At 40.6% G+C, this 24,391-nt stretch overlaps 2 protein-coding genes across 3 annotated transcripts; both read right to left on the bottom strand.

The window, feature by feature from the left end:
- Positions 1 to 3,624: 3,624 nt before the first annotated feature.
- LOC138620125 (gastrotropin-like) lies at positions 3,625 to 4,640 on the bottom strand. The gene is made up of 4 exons (XM_069697084.1): positions 4,556 to 4,640; positions 4,293 to 4,453; positions 4,081 to 4,170; positions 3,625 to 3,944 (listed from the first exon to the last, which is right to left on the bottom strand). Exons 1-4 carry the CDS (start codon positions 4,620 to 4,622, stop codon positions 3,885 to 3,887), a joined length of 378 nt encoding a protein of 125 aa, XP_069553185.1. The 5' UTR covers positions 4,623 to 4,640; the 3' UTR covers positions 3,625 to 3,884.
- Positions 4,641 to 5,277: 637 nt separating this feature from the next.
- On the bottom strand, positions 5,278 to 17,497 carry LOC138620124 (alpha-1A adrenergic receptor-like). 2 transcript variants are annotated; one of them, XM_069697082.1, is made up of 4 exons: positions 16,153 to 17,497; positions 8,530 to 9,107; positions 5,440 to 5,510; positions 5,278 to 5,364 (listed from the first exon to the last, which is right to left on the bottom strand). In XM_069697082.1, the coding sequence occupies exons 1-4, from the start codon at positions 17,111 to 17,113 to the stop codon at positions 5,361 to 5,363; spliced, it is 1,614 nt and encodes a 537-aa protein (XP_069553183.1). In that variant the 5' UTR covers positions 17,114 to 17,497; the 3' UTR covers positions 5,278 to 5,360. The 2 variants fall into 2 exon arrangements, with proteins under 2 accessions (XP_069553183.1, XP_069553184.1); XM_069697083.1 differs by lacking the exons at positions 5,278 to 5,364; positions 5,440 to 5,510 and having other exon boundaries at positions 8,621 to 8,759; positions 8,801 to 9,107.
- Between the last annotated feature and the right edge of the window lie 6,894 nt (positions 17,498 to 24,391).

A 24,391-nucleotide genomic window follows, 5' to 3' on the forward strand; every position in this document is an offset into this window, starting at 1 on the left:
CGGAACTGAGGAAATCTGAGATAATCATGTACAAATATCTAATCGTGGGAGCTTTTCGATGTTTAATCAGCAATTTAAACGCGAAATACCAGAAAATATATAAGACTGAGAAAGTTTTTTGTTTTTTGTTTCTTCCCAGAGCTTCAGTGCAGAGCTAAAGAAGCAGGCTGCAGGCTTCCTCAAGGAAGAATTTAGAGAAGGGTTTGGTGGGGGTGTATGGAGGGCTGCTCACTTGATGTCTTTGGTGGATGTCTTTTAACTACGCTTAAACTCTCAATTCAACATTTAAATGACACTATTGATGATTTTAAGCTTGTATTTATAGCTACTTACTTTTAACACAGGCCTAGAAGTACATGCAAAAAATAACAATAAACTGTCAACTTTACTTTGTATTTTTTTCGTGTGTGTGTGTTACATAAATCACACGATTAAACAATATGTAGATTATAATATTTATTGCTTAAAAATGTATTTCCTCCCTCAACTATCAGTGAAACTGATAAAAAGCTAATTACCTCTGTTTTACAGAGGATCAAGAGCGCCACTTTGTGGAGACAGTAGCGAAATACAGCTCTTGCTGAGACAGCAAGTTTCAAAAATAGTATACACAGACATGTAAAGTTTAACCATAAATAGGACAATACAGGACTCACCTACTCTCCACAAAATAAATAAACACCCTAAAATATCACGTGCACATTGTGGTAGACTTTAATTAGTTCAATTAGCCAGCCATAAATATAATAAAGGAAGGAACAAACTGACCTCAGATCTAAAGGCAAACGAATACGGGATCATTCTTGAAAACACGTTTGGGATAGAGTTAAAAATGAGAAAAAAATAAAATAACAGTCATTGATTATTACAAGACGAAACCGGTCCACTAGGGGGAGGTAATGCACCTTTGAAGTTGGTCTGCCATCCTCCAACAATCCCGAAGAAGAAACTATCGCGCTCGCAATTTGAAAGAGCGCGCGCGCGGCGCGCGCGTGCACGAGCAAACAAGTTACCTGTAGTTGTTGGCACCTGGTGGCAGCTAGCCAGCTAAACCACCGAAGCAAGAAAAGAAATAGGACGAAGCCGGAGGAGGAAGAGCTACTTCTTACTTTGTACAATCGAAATGATTATTGTTCAAGCCGTACTTTGTTTTCCCTGAAGCACAAGTATGACTCTTTATTGACGCCTGCAGCTGATTCGGTGATTGAAACACGTGTCCCACTCAGATGTGTCCCACTCAGGCTGCCATAGTTCACTTTCAATAGCGGACAGAAATGTCAAACTAGCAGCAGGTGAGTTCACGTTTCCTCTGGCAGCAGCAAAAAATAGGCTGCTCATAATCACCTGTTCTAGTTTGTATTGTTGCTCCGCTGCGTCACTTGTATTTGCGTGGGAGTGTTTTGTTTAACTTCCCTCTTCACATTAGTCCGATATTGGAAGATGTGTATGTGCATTCAAGGTTTACCGCTGAGAAAATGATATTTGGAGACGAGATGAGCGAAGAGGTGAGTATCAGATGGGACAGGGAAGACACGCAGTTCATCACGGTTCAAAAGGAGCTCACGCAGTAGGAGCAAAAATGATGAGAACAGATTGTTCAATTTGATATAAATGATTAGGAACCGGTATTGTTTTCATTTTTTTTAAATTTTGATTTCATGTTGTGAAAGCCAGGCTACACACCCGACTCTCAGCCTCGAGGCGGTAGCACAGTGTCCCACACCTTGTATTCGTTTTACTCCGAAATAACTTGAAACTGCTGCAGTCGGGCGCCGAGCCCTCAATGCTGCAAGCACCTTTTAAAGAAAGTAGTACTTTCATGTCGACACATGCCTGCTCGGTCGTACAATAGGAAGTGAGTGGCATCTTCTCATCACCTGGGGTCTCTCGGCGCTAATATGTCCTCGTCATCCGTCACCGCAGCATTCGGTCTTTTGAATCGCTGCTTGGTTCAGTATCACCGGCACACTGGCAGGAATCTTGGGTGTCTTGACAGCAGGGAGTCATGTGCAGGCTTTTGTTGAACAGGCAGAAACTAAACTTGACGCGTAAAAAACCCCCAAAAAACAAACCCACAGAGCTTCTTCCGTAGTGGATCATGCAGACCGTAGCCACTGTGTGTTAACTCGTGTTGCTTTTCAATGTGCGGAGGGAAACGAAAGGCTCGGAAAAGGTTCATTTCACAATACATTACAACCCAATGTGACTTGCTCATGAATGCTTTTGTTGACAGTTTGTTCTGTGGGTTTCAGCCTGATTTATCAGCTTATTTCCCGGACAAAGTGGCCCGTTTGCATTTGAAGTAAACAAAACAATGCGAGAATCAATAGGATTTTGTTTGTTCTTTGAAAAATCCATCGTGGGTTGTGACGGAGTAAAAATTGGACAAGTTGTCTTAAGTGCATATTTAACTGTCAAACCATCCATGCTGATAAAAAAAAAAAAAAAAAGATTGTGAAAAGAAGCTGATCTGCTGTGAAAGAGAAAAGAAAGACTCGACATACTGTTGTAGCACAAAAGTCTGTTTTGATGAAAATTTCTGGATGGCTAAACCAAAATGAAAAATGATTGAAACAAAAAACATTCTGCTTCTTTTACTTATTAAGCAGCACATCAGGAAAAACATGAACTGTAGTCAAACATTTCTTTAAACGTTTCAGTTATTTGTGTAAATGGTTAAAAAGATTTGGGTTGGACTTCCCTAAATGCATTTTGCTCTCAGTGTCTTTGTTTGCATTTATTATTGTCACAGATGTTGAGAGATCTGCATGTAGAGATGCGTTTACTTCATTTCCAACCTTTCATTTTTGAGACCACCTGCAAATGATGTGCGGTGGGCAAACGGGTGCTTGTTCATCAGTTAACTACAGATTTTATTCAGTAAGGAGATCTTTTGATTAGACACTGTTTATAAGTAACTGTGATACAAAGTCCCGCTAGCAGTTAAGATTCAACCATCAGATCAGCCGTAACACCCAAAGGGCCAATGAGGTGCTCTCACTTTTAAGAATAGAGGGAATAAAAATGACTAACGATGATGTCTGATAATATTAATAACTAAATAATAATGATGATAAAAGTATTTTGGCTCATGCATTGTAAATATTTAAAGTGTCTGATTTTTGGAATCGAAAGCTTTTAGTATTGTCTGTGTGACTTGTTTTTTCAACTTTTCTCTGCTTCTAGGACAACCGTCTTTTCTGATTCAAATGTTTTTCCCTTTCGTAAATCTGACAGAAAACATCTAACATCTTCACAAAAAAATGTATAACGTCAGTCTTAATGGTTCTCTCACAGATTACTGTGCTTTGCTTTTTGTGTTTTTTTGTGGTTTTTTTTTGCTGAGTGATAATTATACTTGGACCATCAATAATTATCTTGTTAATTCACACTAGTGGGACTAAATCAATACTGCAATCCTAACCATTCTGCGAAAGAAGAAAAACTGTGTTTTCACATAAAATCCAATGAGGATCCTCCTGTTTGTGAAGCAGAACCTAGATGGGTGAATATGAGTATAAATTACACAGAACAGATGTTTAGCTGTTTTTTTTTTTTTTTAACAATCCAACATCATTAATGTCAAAAGTAAATGAAAATCTCACTATCACTTGGTTAAACAGGTTTATGTTGAAGTGATTTTAATTGGATCAACAATGAACAATCAGTGGTCATCTATGCAGAAATACAGTACATAGTGTAGTTTCACTACTTCTATTAAGTTTGGTCTGAAAGTAGCAACAACAGAATTCAGTCTTGTGAAGCAATGAGCCGTTTCACTCGTTCCTCCTTATTTCTGTCGTTTCAGTAACTAGAAGAAGCATTTACATAATATACCTTCTGCAGCCTCGTTTTCTATTGGAGCATGTTGAATCTCGCAGCTTTTAGATCCTCAGGTTAATTCTTTTGAAAGTAACACCCTTCTCTCCGGGAGTTACGCAATTCTACACGTGACAGGGTGGAAAAGAGAAGTGACGAAGATCAGGCGTCAAAAAGTAACAAACTCTATTCTGGTTATTGAAGTTATATCAACATGATGCGTATTAATGGTCTGCAGTTTGAGTGCTTTAGTTCTCTTACCATTACCAGCTTATCGCCAATGATCTCCGCTGTAAAATGGTACTGAGGAAACTGTATTGAAATCTTGCCGCCTTCCATAGTTACTGGAGCCTACAGGTCACAAAGACAAAAGGTCACAGAGGGAAATATTCAGTGAGCCTGATTTATATTAAAGCGTCATGGCAGATTTACTGTTAAATGATATTTTACTCCGATGCATGTTTTTAACTCACCTTGAATTTGGAGCCTGTCATTGTGGTCAACTCGCATTCCTGCCCAACACTGAACTTGTTACACCAGCTCCAGTTGGGGATGGTTTGTGTCCAGGTGAAGTCGTTCCCATCCTGAGCCACCTCTGTTACCACTTTGTGGTCCGTCTTGGCGTTAAGAAGCCCTGTGACAGAGATGGTGAAGTTCAACACATTTTTTAAATAAATGGTGACTCGCCTTTAATCTTGCATGACTCATTTATCTATTTAGAAAATAATCACAATACCAATTGCTTCCAGAAACTCTTCATAGTTCTCTTGACTCTCAAGCTCATATTTCCCAGCGAACGCCATGATGTGGAAAGAGAAGAGATAAAATAGGGAAGCACTTTAAAAGCCAAGAGAGGAGTGGCTTGTTAGACACTGTTGAACCTGCCTCCTCCTCCCTTCCTCTCACACATACTTCACCGCGTGTCCCCTCGACGAATGTCTGGAAAATGGTAGTTTACAATTTTTTTATTTATTTTTTTTCTTCCCCAAGACATAACTGTCACATTGTTTTAGTGTCCCTGCTCCTGTCAGTGTCAGGAATTTCCAGCAGCACTTCTGTTACGTGAATGAGACTTGATCTGCAAGTTTGAGCACGTGTGAGCATTGTAAAATGCTCAGAACATAAAATTAATACAGTGCGTCTTTGTTCGTGTTACAACATCATTGAGCAACAGTCCAAAGATATTTCATTTATTAGACCTAATCACAGAAGTTTTGAAAAGCATGAACATTTTTTTTGCATTTTTGATGGTGTCATCCAAATAAATGAGCAAAAAATGGCAGATTTGTGGAAAAATCTATCAAAAATAAATACCGTCTCATATAAAGTAATCTTAGAGTGTGTTCAAACCGCTGCTAGATGTTGCTTGCAGACTGGAAGGGCCTTCACCTTGAGCTGCAGTAGCTGCCTCGTCTTTTGATGTAAAATGAAATGTTCAAGGGAAAGGAAAGTGTCTGAGGTGAGGCTGGAAGATAAAAGGATAAAGTGCTCTCACCTGAAATGGTTGAGGCTTGGACCTTTTCAGGAGAGACACCTGCCTTTCAGCTGGAATGAAGAGGAGAGAAACTGAATACCAGCTTGTGAGAGTGCTGTGCTCTTATTGATAAGCTTCTCTGTTACCTGGAGCTCTTCCTCACCCCCTGACCTCCTTCGTCATCCACAAACATTTGTTTTCTTCCCCAATCCAATTTCTGTAACAAAGAGAACAATGAACAGTTTGTCTCCCTGAATGCTGGATAAACATTTACCAGATAACTGTACAGTATGTTTCCAGTATCTCGGTTATGAACACACCCAGTAGAAAAGCCTTGTGAGCTGATAAAGATGGTTTTCGCCGACACACGGATACAATATACACTGAGACAGCTCTAAATGTCCTTGCATATTCTGGAAATACATATGGAGGGGATATTGAGAACTCTTTATGTAACTGTTAGACTTGAAACAGGTGGTGAAATGTTACATTTACACTGATGATTTTGGATTGACGTGTTCACCAGCGATCTGTAGAGGAGCTATTTGGTAAATATAGTTGCCTTTTTGCTGAGCTAAGATGAAGCTTATGTCGAACATGTCAAGATGATTTTAAAATCTATTGTTATTATAGAGTCACAAACTGTAGACTATTATAAGTGTTAATTGGCTCTTTCTATACTCCACTTCAAGCCCTGTGTAACCGTGTCTTTGTATTCGATCTATTGTTTCTTTAAACTTCACAAAAAGTGAACAGTTTGACTTGTAGATGAAAACAATCAGCATATTGCATTTTTTTAGCTGACAGAACTGAAACCTTTGGGACATTTTACCGCATTGTCTGTACAAACCTCGCTGATGTAAGACAGCAGAAGATGACAATGCATTAACATACTTGTTAGTATTAAAAGGTTATTATGCTCCAGCCTCATGTTTTGAATTTGTCTTGTATCAGAGAAGAGTGCGCAGCCTACATGTTAATCACCTGGTTCTTAATCTGTTTGTCTCCACTCTTGCTTTCAGCTTCTCCACTGACTTCTACAAAAAGCCTCTATTTTGAACATCTGTGTGCGCTGAGCAGCACTGAGACTCAACATAGTGTTAAACAGAAGTTGTAGATTAACAAATGAACATTACAGATTATGAGCTGTGTTTAAACGAAAAGGCAACACCAAAAAAGATGGGTTTATAACCAACTACTTAATTATTGATCTTTCATTCTACATATTAGCATTTGCAATTTAAATCTAATGTCTACTGTTTTTACACCATCTGCCTGCTGGCTTTAGCACAGTCAAAATAGTCCTCTCTCCTCACAGAAAATGAGCAATTTGGCTAATGCACGATGATCTTTGTGAAATATTCTCCAAGGTAACAACTTCTTGTCGTATGCCAATCAAAGTTTGAGAAATTCGAACCTGCTGTGAACTGCCTAACTAGAATCCCACAGTCTTAACATGGCGACAAATGCTCTATGTAATGGGAGTTCTGTTTAAATACGGGATCGAGGAAAGGCTTCAGAGAGGGTTTACCATCTCTAAGCCACAGGGAATCCTCCAGCACCCCGGGACTGATGCTGTAGCCCCTCAGGGGATGAACCATGTTCAAACAGAAGAAAGGAAAACAACAGAAAGGAAATCCAGTGTCTTAGCAGCCTTCCCTTTCTACTTCAGACAACATATCCTTTCCGGGCGGGACTTATCCATCACAGTCAGTCCTCTTGAGTCCCAATTCACCTGAAGCTGCCCGATCTGGTTCTCGATTGCATGGATCTCTTTGGTTTCTGGGCCGCCACAAACATTTTCCTGTGCATAAACATCATGAAACCCATGGGAATGAAGGAGGGGACAGCAGAGCTCGCAAGGACACGAGGGACATGAAACATGACCCGACAGGTCTGGGTATCCTGCTGTGTGCAGCTGCTCGACACAGCAGGGGGCAACTGAGCGTACATGTTGAGGAAGATGCAAAGGGAAGAGGTGACCGGGGGCCGAATCCGGCAGAGCCGCAGCAGCACGGCCGAAGTAGTGCAGCGGGTCGCGCGCTACGTGTCGGTCCTGTACCGTCCAACCGAGATTAAAAAATAGAAGCTGCACAGAGGGTGTCCACCAAGAGGTGTGTTGGCGGAAGCAGCACTCGGCAGTGACAGCTGTCTGCCACTGCCAGGGAAACCACAAACGCTTTAGTGGACGTTCAGAGAGCGATCATGTCTCACTGTTTTAAAGGAAACCCGTGTCTGCTCACGTGTCCCGTGATGTGTCCCAGACTCTCGCTCGTATCTGTACACGTGTGTCTGCTTATGTCCAGAATTGTTTCATTGTTAAAAATCAAGCCCAGCAGGAGTAAACGATGAGGTGGGCTGCGCCAGGAGTCAGTTTCTGTCTCTGCTCACTGAAAATGTTCCTCTAAAGAACCACCTAATGTTTGCTCTTTACCTCGAGCACTCAAAACTAGACTCATCTCTTCACTAAGGACACAACAAATAACATCCATTACGGTTATTTCAATCATTAAATTGATGCCAAACATGAATCTAATGACTGAATACATGATAGTGCAACTTCTTTTCAAAGGAGAAACAGATTAAGACTTTACCTTTTAATTTGCGCGACGTTCTATTTTTATTCATCAATCACATTTCTATAAACATACAAACAAAATTATATCTGATGATTGTGCGCACGGCAGATAAAACGGGTTATACTTTATTTCCACAATATACCATGAAGATATTGAGTGACCGCAACAGAAATGTGATCATTTGTCTTGTCACACTTTTTACACGAGTCGGGTTGTTCGTCATGTTCAGTCTTTTTACAGGGCAGCCGTGAATTCTTTTTTTTTACCGAAAGGGGTGAATGGCGGCGGTGTTGAGTGAAATATGTTTATTTTCCTTCAGGTCTCTATTTAGTTGAAAGAAAGTACATGCACAGCTTTCTGTCCAGTCCAACGAGAGCAGCAAACTGATTTGATGAACTGCGTTGAACCCATTTCTGTCCCTTTTGAAATGAACTGTCCTGTCTGTCAATCACAGATACAGGCGCGAAAACAAAACAAAATACCAGTGTTACAGTAGCGTTTTCTTGACTTACATCAACCACTAATGACAATGACAATCCACTGACTGATGAAGGATCATGGGACCATGTACCTTTTGAAATCCTACATCCACCCTCTGTTTATGACTGTAATCCCTAATGAGGAATGAATCAATAAGTCACATCTTAATAGTCACACCTTGTCATCAGGACCGATACTGTCTTTGCGGACCCCTCCCTTGTCTTTATTCTTCCCAAAAGAGAAAGAGAAAAGCCCTCCAGTGGTCTCCTCAGCTGGTTTCCCTCCTCTTCTTTCCCCTCTCAGAGCTCCCTGCTGGCAGTCTGCGGGGCTGCCAGGTAGCAGTGTGGGTGTGGAGGGAGTGGGTGTAGTTGCTCCCCAGATGTATAACGTTTCTCCCTCGGGGCAAGGTGGGAGACCTTTGGTCTCCCTGGTCTCCCACTCCAGGTAGCTGGGACTCGGACTGGCTGAGGACGGCAGCGTGCGCTGGCTTCCGTTCAAGCAGCTGGAGGTGTGATCTGTGGAGCTTTTGCGCGAGTTTGCAGAGGAGCTGAAGTTTGAGGAGCGGTAATTGTACGCTTTCCAGCCGGGGCGTTTACGCTGGTGACACTGGCATCGTAGGATCTGAATGAAGGCCAGCTTGAACTCGCGGTTGTAGCAGGGGTAGATGATGGGGTTCAGGCAGCTGTTGAAGTAGCCCAGCCAGAAGATTACTTTGAAGAGCACATCAGGTGGGCGCAGGTTCACATTAAAAGACCCTGCGGGGACAACAGAAGAGATGAATGAAAGGAATGAAGAGAAAATACTTTGTCATTAGTGGCCAATAGCTATGTCCAGAAACCTCACTTTTACCCCTTAAAGGCCGCAGAAACAGGTTTGTCCTCCTTACAATGAGTGACGTCATCATGAACACCAGTGTTTTCTGTTGTTTTTTCTGTCTTGACTGTTTTCTCTGTGCTCTGTAACTAGTTTGAAGAGGACGGGGCTGCGATGGCAAAAAAAAAAGGTGTCATATTCTTCTATGCACCGATCACAGTTTATTCCCAAATATAATATAATTAAAATGGGGTGATAGTTGTTTAGGTTGTTGCTGCTACCAGCAATGTTAATTTGACCAAACCACACGCACTATATAGATGAACCAGTACAGATGGGGTTTTGATGGTTAAACTGTAAAACACAACATTTAATATGCATAATTAGCGGTATTTTTATGCAAACTTAAACTGAGTTTGTTATTTAATTTGTAAATAATAGAGAGATGCATAGACTTACATAAATATGAAACAAAGATTTTTGGGGATTTGCTTATTTGACCCCCGATGTCATGCCAAAACCAGAGTGATGATGCACTACCAGTGTTCATTTTGATAAATGTAAGGTATCTCTGTCTGTCACCGTGTTGAAGTCGAGCGGAATTCTCGCTCCGAGTCGGTGATGCTCTACCGGATTGCAAGTTAGATTATACCCAGTAGGTGGCAGCATTGTATAAGTATAACAGGCATTTACTGTCAAGACTCCGCAAGCTCATATGCTGGTCAGCTCCGCATTTTATTTATCATTACAGGAAGACCTTAAAAAAAAAACCCAGATAATGTGCTTTCTTGAAAAATAAAACAAAAAAAGCACCCACTCTGCAGTTCATTTGGAGCACTTACAGAAGAATACAGTGAGTGGGATGACCCTGGATCCCCTTTATAGAAACACACAGTGGAAGAGATGTGCTGCTTCGAGAAAGAAAATTTGACATTTTCGTTCAAACGAAACGGCAGCAGGTTATGTGGAGGTTACGCTGTCCCCTTTTCCGTACACGCAGGTAGTGTCAAGTTGTTCGAGCAAAACATTTGATACAGGTGCATGGATGAAGTCTTTGTGTTGTCAGTAAAACTCTTTAAAGACTTTTTAAACCAGAGACAATCCTGACGATGGAAACGGCAACATATGAGAGTTTGATCAGGGTTAAATTGCATCAATGTAGCCTCGTGGTGCTTTTCGTCCTGCTGCGGCAGAGCTTAAAAAGAGGAAGGATATCTTCCACGCTAATGAGGTGAGAGGGGGAAGCCTGCGGACAAAAACAGCAGGTGTGCAATTGGTGTGAAGAAAAACGTTGCATGTTTGCGTGTGGGCAGTTGTGAGTAAAACTGTGTTTCTTTACACCAACCCACGGCCTTAAATTAATATCACATTCCTGGAGAGAACGAGGGTGCACTCTAATCTCGGGCTTTCGAGTGTGAAATTACCTCGGTAAGATATGACGGACAGACACCTCAGCTTACCTCTTCATGAATGTCACATCAACAGCTTGAATCATTATTTGAGGTGGTTCTGTTGCGCATTACACAGCCAAATGGTGACAGGACACTTGTTGAAGGTAGTTGTGTTCACTTTCTCATCTGCTGATTTTCAGTTTTGATGCCCCACAAAAACGTGTGTCTGTAACTATGAAACCATGCAGTGAACACACACACACACACACACACACACACACACACACACACACTCGCTCTGCTCTCGCTCTCTCGCTCTGCTCTGCTCAATTTGTTTACCTTGATTGAAGTGATTGTTTAACAATATGAGGAAATGTCCTTTTCAACTTTGATTTGACACCAAGCACCGCAAGCCTTTCCTACCCAGCACGTATCTGGACCCTTTCCTGGCTTTTCCCTTCTGGACAGTCACCTACATGTGATTGCATAACCCGGATAGTTATGAGTGCGATTGGGACACGGAGCAGGGTGGGGTGGAGCTTAAACTTGGACAGCCCTTCATTTCTCTCCCTGTCCCTCTCCCTGTTTCTCTGATCAAGTGAGTAATAATTGAAATTGTAGTAACCGTCATGGCTTTTAATTAGAGGCTGTGTGATATTGGCAGACCAAATGTTGTAATTCTTTTAAAAATGTATTTATTTTTATGTACTTGTTAAAGCATCGACAACTTGTTGTGCTTGGACAGCAGATATTCCTTTTCTCCATTTTCCATTAATGAAACTATTTTCTTGTATTTAATCTGTAGGAACTAGTGAAAAATGTCCAAAATCTGCTTCTTTATTGAAGCCAAAACCACAAATAAATTATATTGGCAATGATATAAAGCAGCAAAACCTCATCCAAGAATCTGAGAATATTTTCCACTGTTGTTTGAAAATTGGCTTTAATGGTCTTTTAACTAATTCATTAATTAACTGACTGATAATTTCAGCTGAAAGTAGTCCTGTAGCGCATGATGTTTTCTTCACATAGAGAACTACTGGTCATCTTTTCTAGTGAGGAAAGCTCGTCTCGAGCAGAACTCACTGGCTTTCTCACACTGAAATCTCCAGCCTTAGTCAGAAGTTGAGGTGCCTAGGGAAATAAATTAAGCACCGTGAGTCTGCAGTTAGTTTTTAAGCATCTCTAACAGAAGGGGCTATGACCGGGCTATAACAGAAGCATCTGCACAGGCAAACGAAGACATGTGGTTCTGTCTCCCTCCATTGAAGGGCCCGTAAACATCCAGAGGCTCCGACTGAGACCAAAAGGTGAACATCATGTTCCCGTGTCTCCTTTCTACACAAGAACAGAATAGAAATGTCGGAAACACTGGTTGACAGTAGACCTTCCAGTAGCCAGATATGGCACATGTTTGTGTGTTTAAGTTCTGTGTGAACGTGGTCCATTTTTGTCCTTTTTGAAGTGTTTATGTTGAAAAGCTATAGTATAAATGGCAAAGGATGAGGGGGGACTGAGAAATGTTTGCACCTCCTTCCTGAAGACAGGCACACTCACATCTCACTGAAACACAGGAACATCTTAACAAAACAAGGCATCCTGTTATTCTCACTAGATTAATTGGAAGAAGCCATGTCTATTCTGTGCCATGTAGATCACACACACACGCACACAATCTGCTCTCCCAAAACTCACACACCCTGTTTCATAACACACCAGTAGATATGATTTAATTAATATGGCTTAATCGAAACAGACAGACGTGTTATTGCCCTCTCAAATTGCTTTTAATGAAACCATAACATTAAGCTACATTTCGGAAATTGGGTTGACATCTCAGAGACCCCACCCCCCCCAACTGCCCTGTGGCCCCTACAGCTCAGCTAGGCCACCTCCTTTCTTCTCCATCGCTCTGACACATTGCACTCTCATTATCTTTCCCATTCAAAAACCATTTCAATTACCTCTGGAGCACAAAGGCCGGACAGCTTAATGGAACAAAAAGGAAAACGTAAGAGATTTACACAGAACACACACATTGAGTCCCTAAAAATACATATACAAGGAAACAATTGTTAACACCTCAAAGTGTTGGTTGCTCTCACATTTGGGCGCACTGCTTGCACCACTTGCTAGATGCGAGTCCTTCACAGGGAATTTGTGCCTGCGCTGGGTGTTAAAAAGCCGAGGGGAAAATGTGTGCAATGAAATAACACGTGTAGACCGCAGATGACTAATAGTTTCTCTTTGGCTGAGCTGGGGGATAAAAACAAGAGAAAACGGCCCAGTGCAACACCGAAATGTTGATGAATCAATGTCACTGATTCTTCGTTATTCCCCATGTTTCCCTTAAATGTTTCAGAAATAGATGGAAAGTTTAAAAAAAAGAAGAAAAAAAAGAATTTCCCCCATGTTTTAATGCTTATATTAATATAAATGGAGCTTTCTTCATTTATCTGTGTAGAACTGAAAGGACTCGATTTGTTGATGGAGAGAAAATGACTAGCTATAATTTTGATAAATGTTCTTTTTCAAATGAAGCAATACAAGTAATATTTATTCTATCCAACTTAGAATATAGGTTTGTCTGCCTGAACAATGTTCAGCTTCTCAAAAATAAAGTACTATCAAGGTATATGAAATTTTATTTTTCAATAAATATTGTAATGTAGTACATTTTCTGGAACCAGAAGTAATGAACTTTTTATGGGTAAAATAGCCACATGGAAATCAAATTGAGTAAGTCAGCATCACAATGAAATAATCGTATCAAAATCAAGTTTTTGTGCCCAATGGCTAAGAAACACGAGCGTTTGTACGAAAACCTCCTTTAGTGTATAAAGTGTTACACAAATCTGACAGCTACATGTTTTTATTGAATAAATACAGTCCATTTCATGCTGCCCACTGTACCTGCTTGACATGTCAGGTTTGAGAGGTTAATGTCAATGTAAAAATGTTGTTGTTATTGAAAGTAAGACTACTCCATTAAATACATGGGCTGTTATAATTGTATATATAATTGATATAAATGTTTGATTTAAAAAAGTATTTTTTAGTCTATTTCTGCAACAGTTTGACTATTACTGTGTATATAAGTTGTTATGGCCCCATTTCTTTCATCATATGAGACAGGAATGTGTTCTCAAATAACTCTGAGTTTAGATATGTCACCCTCACTGACAAATAATCAGAGTTTGGCAGTGTTCAGTGAGTTTGTGTGAAAGTTTTGGCTGCTTTTTGTCCAAGTTAGCTGGCCCGGAGTAAGACGAACTTAAAAACGTTGATGTCGTGTTTATAATCCTGAGATCTGTATACCTAACTTTGCTCCAAGTTAAAGGCCTAAAAGGACTCTCAATTATTTAAATCCCAAAAAGGAAGGACTGCCATTTATGCACCAAAACAACGAAAAAAACAGTATTATTTACTGAATCAGGTGAGATCAGCTGTAAAGGAGGGACTGTCACTCGTTCTTTTAGCCGCATAAAGTTTAAGGTTAAGACTTCATGGCTCTGAGGTCTCTTGCTGTCAGATGACCAGCCCCACTTTCATCTCCGTAGGCTTTAAATTATTAAAGCATCTGCACTGACGGACGAGAGAGAAGCCTCTGCAGCCACCCACTGTGACACAATCACTCGATTCACATGAAAACATCTGCATATGTGCACAAATACACACATAAACAAAACACACATACCATCGGTTGCCACCGGCCTGCGCTCACACTGCCAACCGGAACACCACGTACATTGCATATCAGTGGCAGTATGCAGAGGAAGGAGCAACATGGGTGATAACAAGTGTGAAACAGGAAATCTCACTCTGTGGGTGGAGGCTCATGAATACTCAGGGATAGCGCTGCTGTCCTGCCAGACTTCTAGTTCAGATGTAAGTTACACCAGGGAGCCGAGGCACAAACTTCAAGTGAAAAACAACATCTCCCACAAACCCCTATTTGGAACTAAAGGATGCTCTGGTGTTATGGGGGCAGAAAGCAGTTTCAGTGTCCTGCTTTGATTCTGGTTGTATAGTCCCTGCACTTTGTGGAATTCCCTGCCGGAAGACTGTTGAACTAGTTTGTATTCTGTTCTTGGTCGTGGAGATCATGGATCTTGGAGGACAGATAAAATGCAAATGGTTGTTTGGTGCTGTGTCACAGCATGGGAGATGGCAATGGGAAATGCATTCTGAGGGGAGAGAGGTTTTTTTTTGGCAATCTGTTCTGTAGGGTTACATAAAGAGGCCCCGTCCACAATGAGACACACACACACACACACACACACACACACACACACACACACACACACACACACACACACACACACACACACACACACACACACACACACACACACACACACACACACACACTGTGAGGCATCTTAGATCTGCAAATCAACTTTGGACATTTACATTTGGTTTGTAGGTATCTGAGAATTCCTCGAGGCTAAATAATCCTCGCTATGTGACACAGCGTAGTGATCCTGCTTCAGGCAGTAATGTGTGCGTGTCCATGTGAGGACGTGATGAGCTGCAGCTTGAAGCCGGGGGCATAAACGCATTCCCATATGACCACGATAAAATGAATGTACTCAGACAGAAACACGCATGAATATATACAGCCAGAGCCTACAGTGACCCAAGGTATGAATGCCCTGGCAGTCAGAGTCAAGCAAATTGTAGCATATAGTGAATGCAGTGAGGCATTTTGTCCACATTTAATTAAATTACTTCAAGTTTTCTTTGCCACAACAGAGCCCATAACGTGGGTGTTTCACCGTAGTAATATATTGTTTAATTTCCACTGCAGTTTTTTAAAACGGCTATGACAGCGGGGTGTTGAATGCCTGTCAGTGTCTGTGGCATCACGGAGCCTCAAAAGGCTCCACAGGCCTCTGAAATAACTCACCAGAGCAGAGGGAGGTCACCTACTCTTCACTTGGCACGCACAAGTGTCTATTTTTTGCACCAAAATACGATGGAAAATGTTTGGATTAGCTTAAGAATTCCTCCTCAAACTCCCAGAAATGTATCACGCATAATGGGCCCCTGCATTCAGAGACCACAGTGAAAGTAATGCTTTGGCTGTACAGATGAAACAGAGCACAACTGGAAAATATTCCAAATATAAAGTCCATATGATGAATAAAATGATGCAGACAAACATAATTACATAAACAGATGCTGAGGAAAAAAATACAGATACACTCCTCCTGCGTCATATATTGAATGCAACCATGGTATATGGGTGATGTTATTTTGATTCCAGCAGTATAAAATGACCACCACAGTATATCAAAGCTGGCTTGTAGGTTTGGTGAAAATTCAGGGCAGTAAATGCTACCCTGGAGACTTTTCCAGTGACAGCTATAGATATGATTTACAAGGCCTGCAGCAGCCTTTAATAATGACATCATCTTAACTTCATCATACAGTTGAATGACTGATATATTTTGTACAAGCCTTATTAATTAACTAAAGTTGTTAAAGGAGGAGTGTGTTGTGAAGGAAAAGTGTGTGTGTGTGTGTGTGTGTGTGTATTTTTGTAAATGAAGGAGAGTATTAAAGTGTAATTTCAGATTGTGTGATGACCTACCTATGGGTAAGGCGAGGAAGAAGGGCAACCAACAAAGGGTAAACATGCCGACCACAACTCCCAAAGTTTTAGCTGCTTTCTTCTCCCGGGAGAATTTCAAAAGTTTCACCGTCAGGGAACTTCTCGCCTGGTGCGCGCGGCCTTTGCCGGCGCCCGTACTGCCGGCATCGTCATTCAGCTGAGATCCCTTATGGATCCTGAGGGTCAGCTCGCTGGAGTTCATCCTCTCGCGCATCACACCTGCCTCCAGGTTCTTAGTGGTCCTTTTGGCGACTATGTACACGCGGCAGTACATGGCCAGTATAACGACGAGAGGGATGTAGAAGGAGCCGAGGGAGGAGAAGAGCGCGTAAAACGGCTCCTCGGTGATGGGACACACCGTGTCGTCCGGCGACGGCGGCTGCTTCCACCCGAACAGAGGTCCGATGGAGATGACCACCGACAGCACCCAAACCCCGAGCATGGCCAGCAGAGCCCGCTTCTCCGTCACGATACCCGGGTACTGCAGCGGGTAGCTCACTCCGATGTAGCGGTCGATAGATATTACGCACAGGCTCATGATGGACGCGGTGCAGCACAACACGTCCACCGCCGCCCAGATGTCACAGAAGATCCTGCCGAACACCCAGTAGTCTAGGATCTCCAGAGTGGCGGACACTGGCAGCACCGTGGTGCCCAGAAGCAGGTCGGCGATGGCCAGGTTGATGATGAAGTAATTCGTCGGGGTCCGCAGGTGCCTGTTGCACACCACAGAGAGAATGACGAGGATGTTGCCCGCGATGGCAAAAACGATGAAAGCCCCCAGCACCAACCCGAGCGGGATGGCTCGGGTGAGGTCCAACTCGCTTGGCTCCGTGTGGTTTCTCCCAGAGCTATTAGTGAAATTGACCTGGGAAGACCCGTCGAGTTCCGAGGAGCCATTTTTCCACAAGTTTGTGACATTGTCAGTGTTCACACTCATTTTGAATCACCAAGTCCTCCATAGCAGGCTTCAGATCACTTGTAACGGCAGAAATAGCTTAACTAATCACAAACAAACTGCCAAAACGACCAATGTCCGCATGGTTTAACTGCGTGTTAGCCAGTTCGTTTCCAAATCTGTGCTGACATGTTCATGGCGCAGCCGTGCAGTCCTCATGCAGTCCCTCTCCCTCCAATCTCCTGAGGGCTTAGTGGAGAAGTGAGGGGGGCAGCAGTCATCTCCTGCCTCCTCTTCTCCACACACAGCTATGCCATATACTAACCAAACATACCTAAATACAAATTCATGAAGTGCGCATGACGCACAACAAGAGCTCCACAGAAAACGCACGCAGTGTTTTTCCATAATTTTACGCAATTTTGCTGGACTGAGTAGAGAATTGCGCGTTTTGGGAGAAGCAATTCGTTGGCGTCTTGTATTTATTTTTTTTCTCACTGTGGGAGGGAACGACATTGGGCAATTACCGCCTTAACCTTGCTCTTGCAGTTGAACTTGTTGCCTTGTCTGGAGGATGGCAACATGCTTTAATGACAGTCGAGAATAAGAACATTAATATTGAGAATTTTTAATCTCGGTGCTTAATCATATGTCCCAGTGTAAATTACGATAGAAATACATTTTAGCTCGAAAATATTTAGGATGTTCAAGCTGTCAAGGTTAAGATGGAAAAGTCAAACTGATTTAATTTCAGCTGTAGGCAACAAATCACACGCTCCCAACAGGTACTTTTTCCTATTTTGGTCAAACGCAGGAGCTCCTTAAAGTAATCTCATGTTGGATGTGAGCTCAGTTAGAAGAGTGACTGATATAATGGGCTGAGTCCAGACACATGCACATTCCTAAAATTCAGGTTTAAACGCTTTTTAACTACTTATGACGCAACGGTGCTGAAAGACAAACTAGTACAAAAGGTGTCCTCTGAAAATCTGAAACAGACATAAGTTACTTATCATTAAATGTTAAACAAAATCACTCACAGAAGCATCTTTAATGTTCTGCGAATGGCTTTTATTCAGCCACCAGATTGCACTTCAGAGGTTCAACTATTCAGTGCCAAACTATTTGTTATTCTTAAAATAATTTTGGGGAAACACAACACACACTAACTAAGTGTTTATAGCGTCATGTTATCATTTGAAACGGATTATTTTACAGCTCTGGGACGGCTTTATTTAAATCAGCATGTTATGTGTGTTTTCATGAATTCTCCCTTGTTCATGTAACACTGTCAAACCTCTATAAAGGCACTGTTGTAGTGTGCGGAACTGGAGAAACACATTCTCTACAAATGATAGAAAAAATGTTTCATTTAAAATGCACGATGATAATTGATGCCTGATAAAGTTGCATTATCAACTGAGCATTAACAGTGTCCTCACAGCTGAAGTGTAAAATGACAGTTTCCACCTCTTCTATATTCAGAAGACAGAACAGCATCCACCTCCTTAGAAACACAAAGAAAAACCAAACCAATGGAAAAAGGGAAAAGTATAAGTATTTAATGGTTTTGGATTGGAGAGTTTCAACAGTCAAAATTGTTTCTCAGAAAAACAATGACATTTTTGTTTTGATGAGAAAATGGCTGCCCTGTCTCAAGAGGTATAGTGTTCATTCAAATTTGGAAATACACAAAGAAATAAATACACAGATGAGGGAAAAGTTCACTTGAAAAGACAAGAGGGAATTTGATTGGGCACTTTTTCATTTATCTCCCTCCATTAAGTCTCTCTATGTTTTTCACTGCTGAATCTCTTGATTGTTTACACTTTTCTTCGGGGTTGATGTTGCGTGACAAGATTTTTAAAAAAGTGTTTTTTTCCCCCTCAAATCATTCAAAGCGTCAGTAGACATGCTGACATGCAGTGTAAAGCTCCTGTTGTAACTGTTGTGTCTGCCTGCTGTCAGATCATCACCTGCTTTGTGAGTAACTAAGTGTCTGTCATTGCTGTTTTATCATCTTTTGTGTAAATCTTTTGTCTAGCTTTCTAATGAGCCAGTGCCTAGCAGCTGGTATGTGGGTGTGGCCTATATATATATATTTTTTTTTACATGATTAATTTTTATTCTATGGACAGATACAATATATTCTTTTTTTATTTATTTATTTGGTTTATTTGCAACAGGGAAAGTACACAATGAATATATTGTGCCTGCACATTGCTATTTTCCTTCTGTTGTCCCTGAGCATGACATACATTAACATACAACAAATAAAAGTTATAATTCAATAATAATTCTTACATTCACAATATGATGATTTGATAATACAGTAATTCCAAGTGACACAAATAAATACATCTGTAGTAGGGACAAGTACTTACATTAGAGACCATTAATGACTGCATGTCTTTCAACCCTTTTTTAACAATAATTTTGAACTGATTAAAATGAATACACCCTCTGATATTTGTAGGAACAGTGATCTACTGTTTTATAGCTACAGCTATGAAAGCAGTTTGAGCAGATATTGTCTTTCGGTGTCGCCTGCCACTGATCTTATTTGTTTAGTTTCACTGAGTGTCATCAAAGTATACAAATAATTTTCTAAGGGCCATAATCATGTATATAAAAGAAACATGCAAGACAGTGTACATTTTACAACATGCATCATTTTTTAAAACCTTTTAGAATATGGATGTTGAGGGCCCTCCACCTCCTTCACCCTAACTCACACATATAACATGTCATCTGCCCCACAGCATCTTCCACCCGACACGTTCCCACAGCGTGTCAGTAAATGTATTTCCTCTTGCTGTCTGGTCCTTAAGTTTATAATGATTGTGAGTTTAGGTGCTCATGTTGCATCTTTTTGTTTGTTAACTGAAAGAGAGAAAGATCAGTCATCATAATAGAGATCCTAAGGCCAGAGATATACCTACTTTTGAACCATGCGTTTGCATTGACAACCATTTGCATCATCAACATTATTGCTCACCTATTTGTCTCTGTATACTGGCGGCCTCCACCAGAAGGCACACCATGGAAAACAAAGATTTAGTTAGAACATTCTGATTCCGAGATGACAGTGAGACAAAAAAAAATAGCCATCGGCACCGTCCCTACTAAGTTTTTGGAGCATTTTCAACAGTGCTCAGACATAAGAGTCTCAGTCTTGTTTTCATGTAGTATTTCAGGTCCCCGAAAAGATGAATCACCTGGAATGATCTGCAGTCATATCTACGGCTGGATTTTAGTGCCGGGATGAAGTGCATTTCATTGCCCATTTCACTTGATTGAATACGCAGAGCTTTCAAACCAAAAATTGTTGCTGCTCAGCGTGCTGCCAAGTGCTCTGGGTGAAAGAAGAGTTTCATATCTTCTACTGGAAATTCGACTTCAGCAGGAGTGTCGTTCATCTCTCTGTGTGCTTCAGTGGTGGGGATTTGCCTTAAGTTCATGAGGATCAACTTTTCTTCTTGGCAGGGAAAACATTATAAATCTTGAATCACATAAGACATAGAGCTATTTGATTTCTTTTTAAGGACGTGGCTCCTAGTGTGCAGGGATTTTTATTTCAATCCATTTAACATTAATCAGGCTTAAGGATGACTTTTTTTCTGTAGCTAAAGACATTTCCACGTTTTAGAGTATTTTTGTTTTTGTCATGTCAAAGATTTATGTCTTCGTACAATTTAGTTTCTGTATGTTATATCTTCCGGATCAACTGCTAAACATGAGCGACAGAAGGAAGTTTTGTTTCAGTCTGACATGTCCTGTCACGATACAAAATTAAAGTTAATTTAATTTCTGGGCAACGTCCAGAAATTCCACCTTAAACTGTTTGGGTTCAGCCGTCTGGGTTGGATGTTTTTCCTGCTGCAAAGACTTAAGAGGTCAGAGTTCGCTGTCTTTTTTTTTACCCGGACTTTAAACCAATTTGGTCACGGCAAAGCTGTGACCACTGACATCACATTAAATATTCTTTAAAAAAAAATAAAAAAATAAAAATCCTTTGATCATCACATTGAGCATGCAGGACTACACTTATTCTATAGCATACTGTTTAAATTTTGCACTTCACATAAAATCTCATTTTAGGGGAAAAAAACCTCTTCGTTACTTGTTTTGGATGTTTTTTTATCCATCAACATGCATATAGTTGCCAGCTGGTAGTGAAGCCCACTCACAGACTTGATCTACAGCAGCCCACCTAGTTGAGTGGGCTTCTACAGTTTGGTCGTGTAGTCTCTCCCACACCATATATGGCTGATGTTGTGTAATATGTAGAGACACAGAAAATACTTTTTGTTGTATAACTGTTTTTTGCGATTAGTAATATGGGTTTTGGAACAGCCGTAAATAGACTCAAGGAGCCAAGATTCAAAGATAGAGAACACTTTGCTCTCTTCCAGGTTTGTCACTCTTTTTTGGAGCGAATGAGATCAGCAAAATCATAAATAACAGAATAAATAGCATCCTGATTTATCATGGACCCTTTCTCAAAGGAAGTTTAAACTCACCATAATTAGAGTAATGCCAGTAGAATCAATCTCTATGAATTTACCTGCAATTATGTGAGAACACATTTTTCATCAGTGAGAAAAAAATAATACCTTTTTTTCTGAAATCGTTTAAAATGGCGAGATAAATGCTGTTTAAAAAAAAAAAACAACCTATCATTGTTCTTACTCACACTGGTTTAATAACTTAGAATACATCTTTGTAAGCTTGATCTTTATGCAGGACCTGGAAACCAAACCCCTGACAACCAGAGAAAGGATTTTCACATTTAAAGTCTTTTGTTTATGAGGATTGTCTATCTTATCAGTGTCGTAAGATTTTTCAGTTTTGTGTCACATATTGTATCTCGGACTGAGTTAGAGAGAACAGAAAGAAAAACAGGACGGAACTGAAAAATGGAGAAAAGAGAGCCGTTGGTATGCTCACTCGATGAGCATCAAACCACTGTCCGTCTCCCTGACTGGCCGAGGCCAAAGCGTCCGTCCGACTGGGCTGGAAGCTATGGGAGACCATCATCTACCTGGATGACTGCGGGGTCAGGAAAAGTTTTCATCTGCTCTGTGACCCTGCTCACCGATGGAGAGGGGCCTTTCAAACGTGACAGTGCATGTGGATGTTTGTGGCAAACTGGGAGCTCAGTCAGAATTGCTCAATAGGCTTTGTTGTTGCTACTAATGACCATATGAATACCATTGAAGTGAAAATGTTGATTTTACAAAAAGCAATGACCGTTGAAGCTACACTAAACAAATGGGAGTTTAACATAAATAATGGAAGTAAGCAAATGCAATGTGAAAAGTCTTGCTGGTTGGGATGAACCAAAAGGCAATTATCAGCTACATAACTCTGGAGCTCAGTTCAGTTCTGTGGCACCTTTGAGTGTCTTTCAGCTCATTATTTTGGTGCTACAGCTAACACCTTCCATTTACTCTATGAAAACTTTCACTTGTGTATCAAACTTTGTGCGAGCAATTATATTCTCTTTTATCAGCTCGCTTTTGCTTGTGGAAAAGCAAGGCAGGTCCCATCTGGCTTCCTTCAAAGGAGCAGAGGATTCATACCTCAGCTTGTAGATGTGAGGCGTATTTCCCAGGAACCACAACATAGAAAGACCCAGGCCAGCACGAGTTTGGTAATATTTTTGTTTCTGTGGCAACAGACATCTGTGGCAGCTGCTGAATGTTTCACATTTAAGAAAACATTACACATTTTGGACAAGAAATCCAAATATCGGTCCAAGTCTCCAGTGATTGTCACTTAAAATGGGAAACAAAGTAAAACTGTCCTTTGGGAGTTTGATTGGAATTAATGTGACAGGCTGTAAAGTATGATAATACAACTCTACTTAAAACTATTCAGAGAAAACTGAGCAGTTACACAATTTGCCTAATTTTCTAGTCTCTTTTGATTAAACAAATAATTTAACAACATTAAACTTCCCTTTTGAGCAGTAAGAGTAATTACACAACGCTGTAGACACTGCTTATGTCAAAGCTTCTGCCTATGAAGTCACTTCTATTGCGGCTGTAAAACAGTGGAAAAACTGTTTTGAGTGTCACAACAACATTACCCATTTCACCGTCAGAATGTGAACGTTTCGGCCCGATGAGATGTGGAAAGTTTACAAGAGATACTCAATTATAATATTTTATTCCCATTCAAGTTAGCATGGAACTAAACCAGACATTAGTCGCCTTGGCAGAGTGTTGGCAGAAGTCTCTGGAGTGCATGAGCTGCCTATAGAGCATGTTCAGTATTCATCTGACAGCGCAGGAATGTCACACCAGACAGCGGTTTGTAAACCTTTGTGCAATAAGATTTACATTGCAGTGATAGATTTAATCTGCAATGTGTCAACTCCTTTGACAAGAACAGGCGTCCATTCATATGTAAAAGTCGTGCACCGTAGCTTTAAATGATAAATCTTTATATGGACATTGGACATGCAGATGCAAAACAGATTCTCCCTGACAGTCTATAGCACTGGACTGAAGGAGTCCAAAGCTTTTGAGCTGAAAATGTTGACGAGATGAATTGAAGCTCTTTCCTGCCTCAACCATTATGTCAAACTGCTGAATTTAGTGGTTTGCTCACGTTTTATGAATGCAGCTCTTTTCATACTGCTTTACAAATCTTGTCTGCTGCAAATGGAAATACTTGCAAAGACGGTGCATATTATGTACACAGCCGTGACTAGCTACAGTGTAATCTAATATACTTTACCATGCGTGCATTATACTTCATGGCTGCCTTATCCATGTTATTTTGGAATTTATGTGTGAACAGTAACCAGACAATGTTACATTTTACACTCCTTATCAAGTTTCTGGGTTGCATCACAGCGGAGTTAGGGGCCACTGAAATGGTTGTGGTGCAGACATGAATGTATTTGGGTTTAAACACCAGAGTGACATTCATTATTTTCTTGTCAGTAATAGTTTTGTCATCATAGTAAAACATATGTACATTATACTTAACTGCTAAGAGAGAGCAGTCTCCTGCACTTGCATGGAATTTGAATAATTACATTTTCATTACTATTATAACAGTGTGTATATATATATATCTAAGTTGTCAGATATATATATATAAATATATAATGTACACATGGTAAAGTATATTATGTTGAGTGCCATAGATTTATATATATATATATATATATATATATATATGTATATATATGTATATGTATATAGCCATTTGGTCAGATACAATTTTTTGTATCTGACAAAATGATTGCCTTTGGGTTTCTCATACGGGTCAGCAAGTAGTCACATGATCAATATGGACCAATAA

Source organism: Brachyistius frenatus, unplaced genomic scaffold (genome assembly GCF_029030835.1).
Source record: "Brachyistius frenatus isolate BFR_SWC_R1_liver_20210118 unplaced genomic scaffold, ASM2903083v1 Contig_22, whole genome shotgun sequence".
Taxonomy (NCBI): Eukaryota; Metazoa; Chordata; class Actinopteri; family Embiotocidae; genus Brachyistius; species Brachyistius frenatus.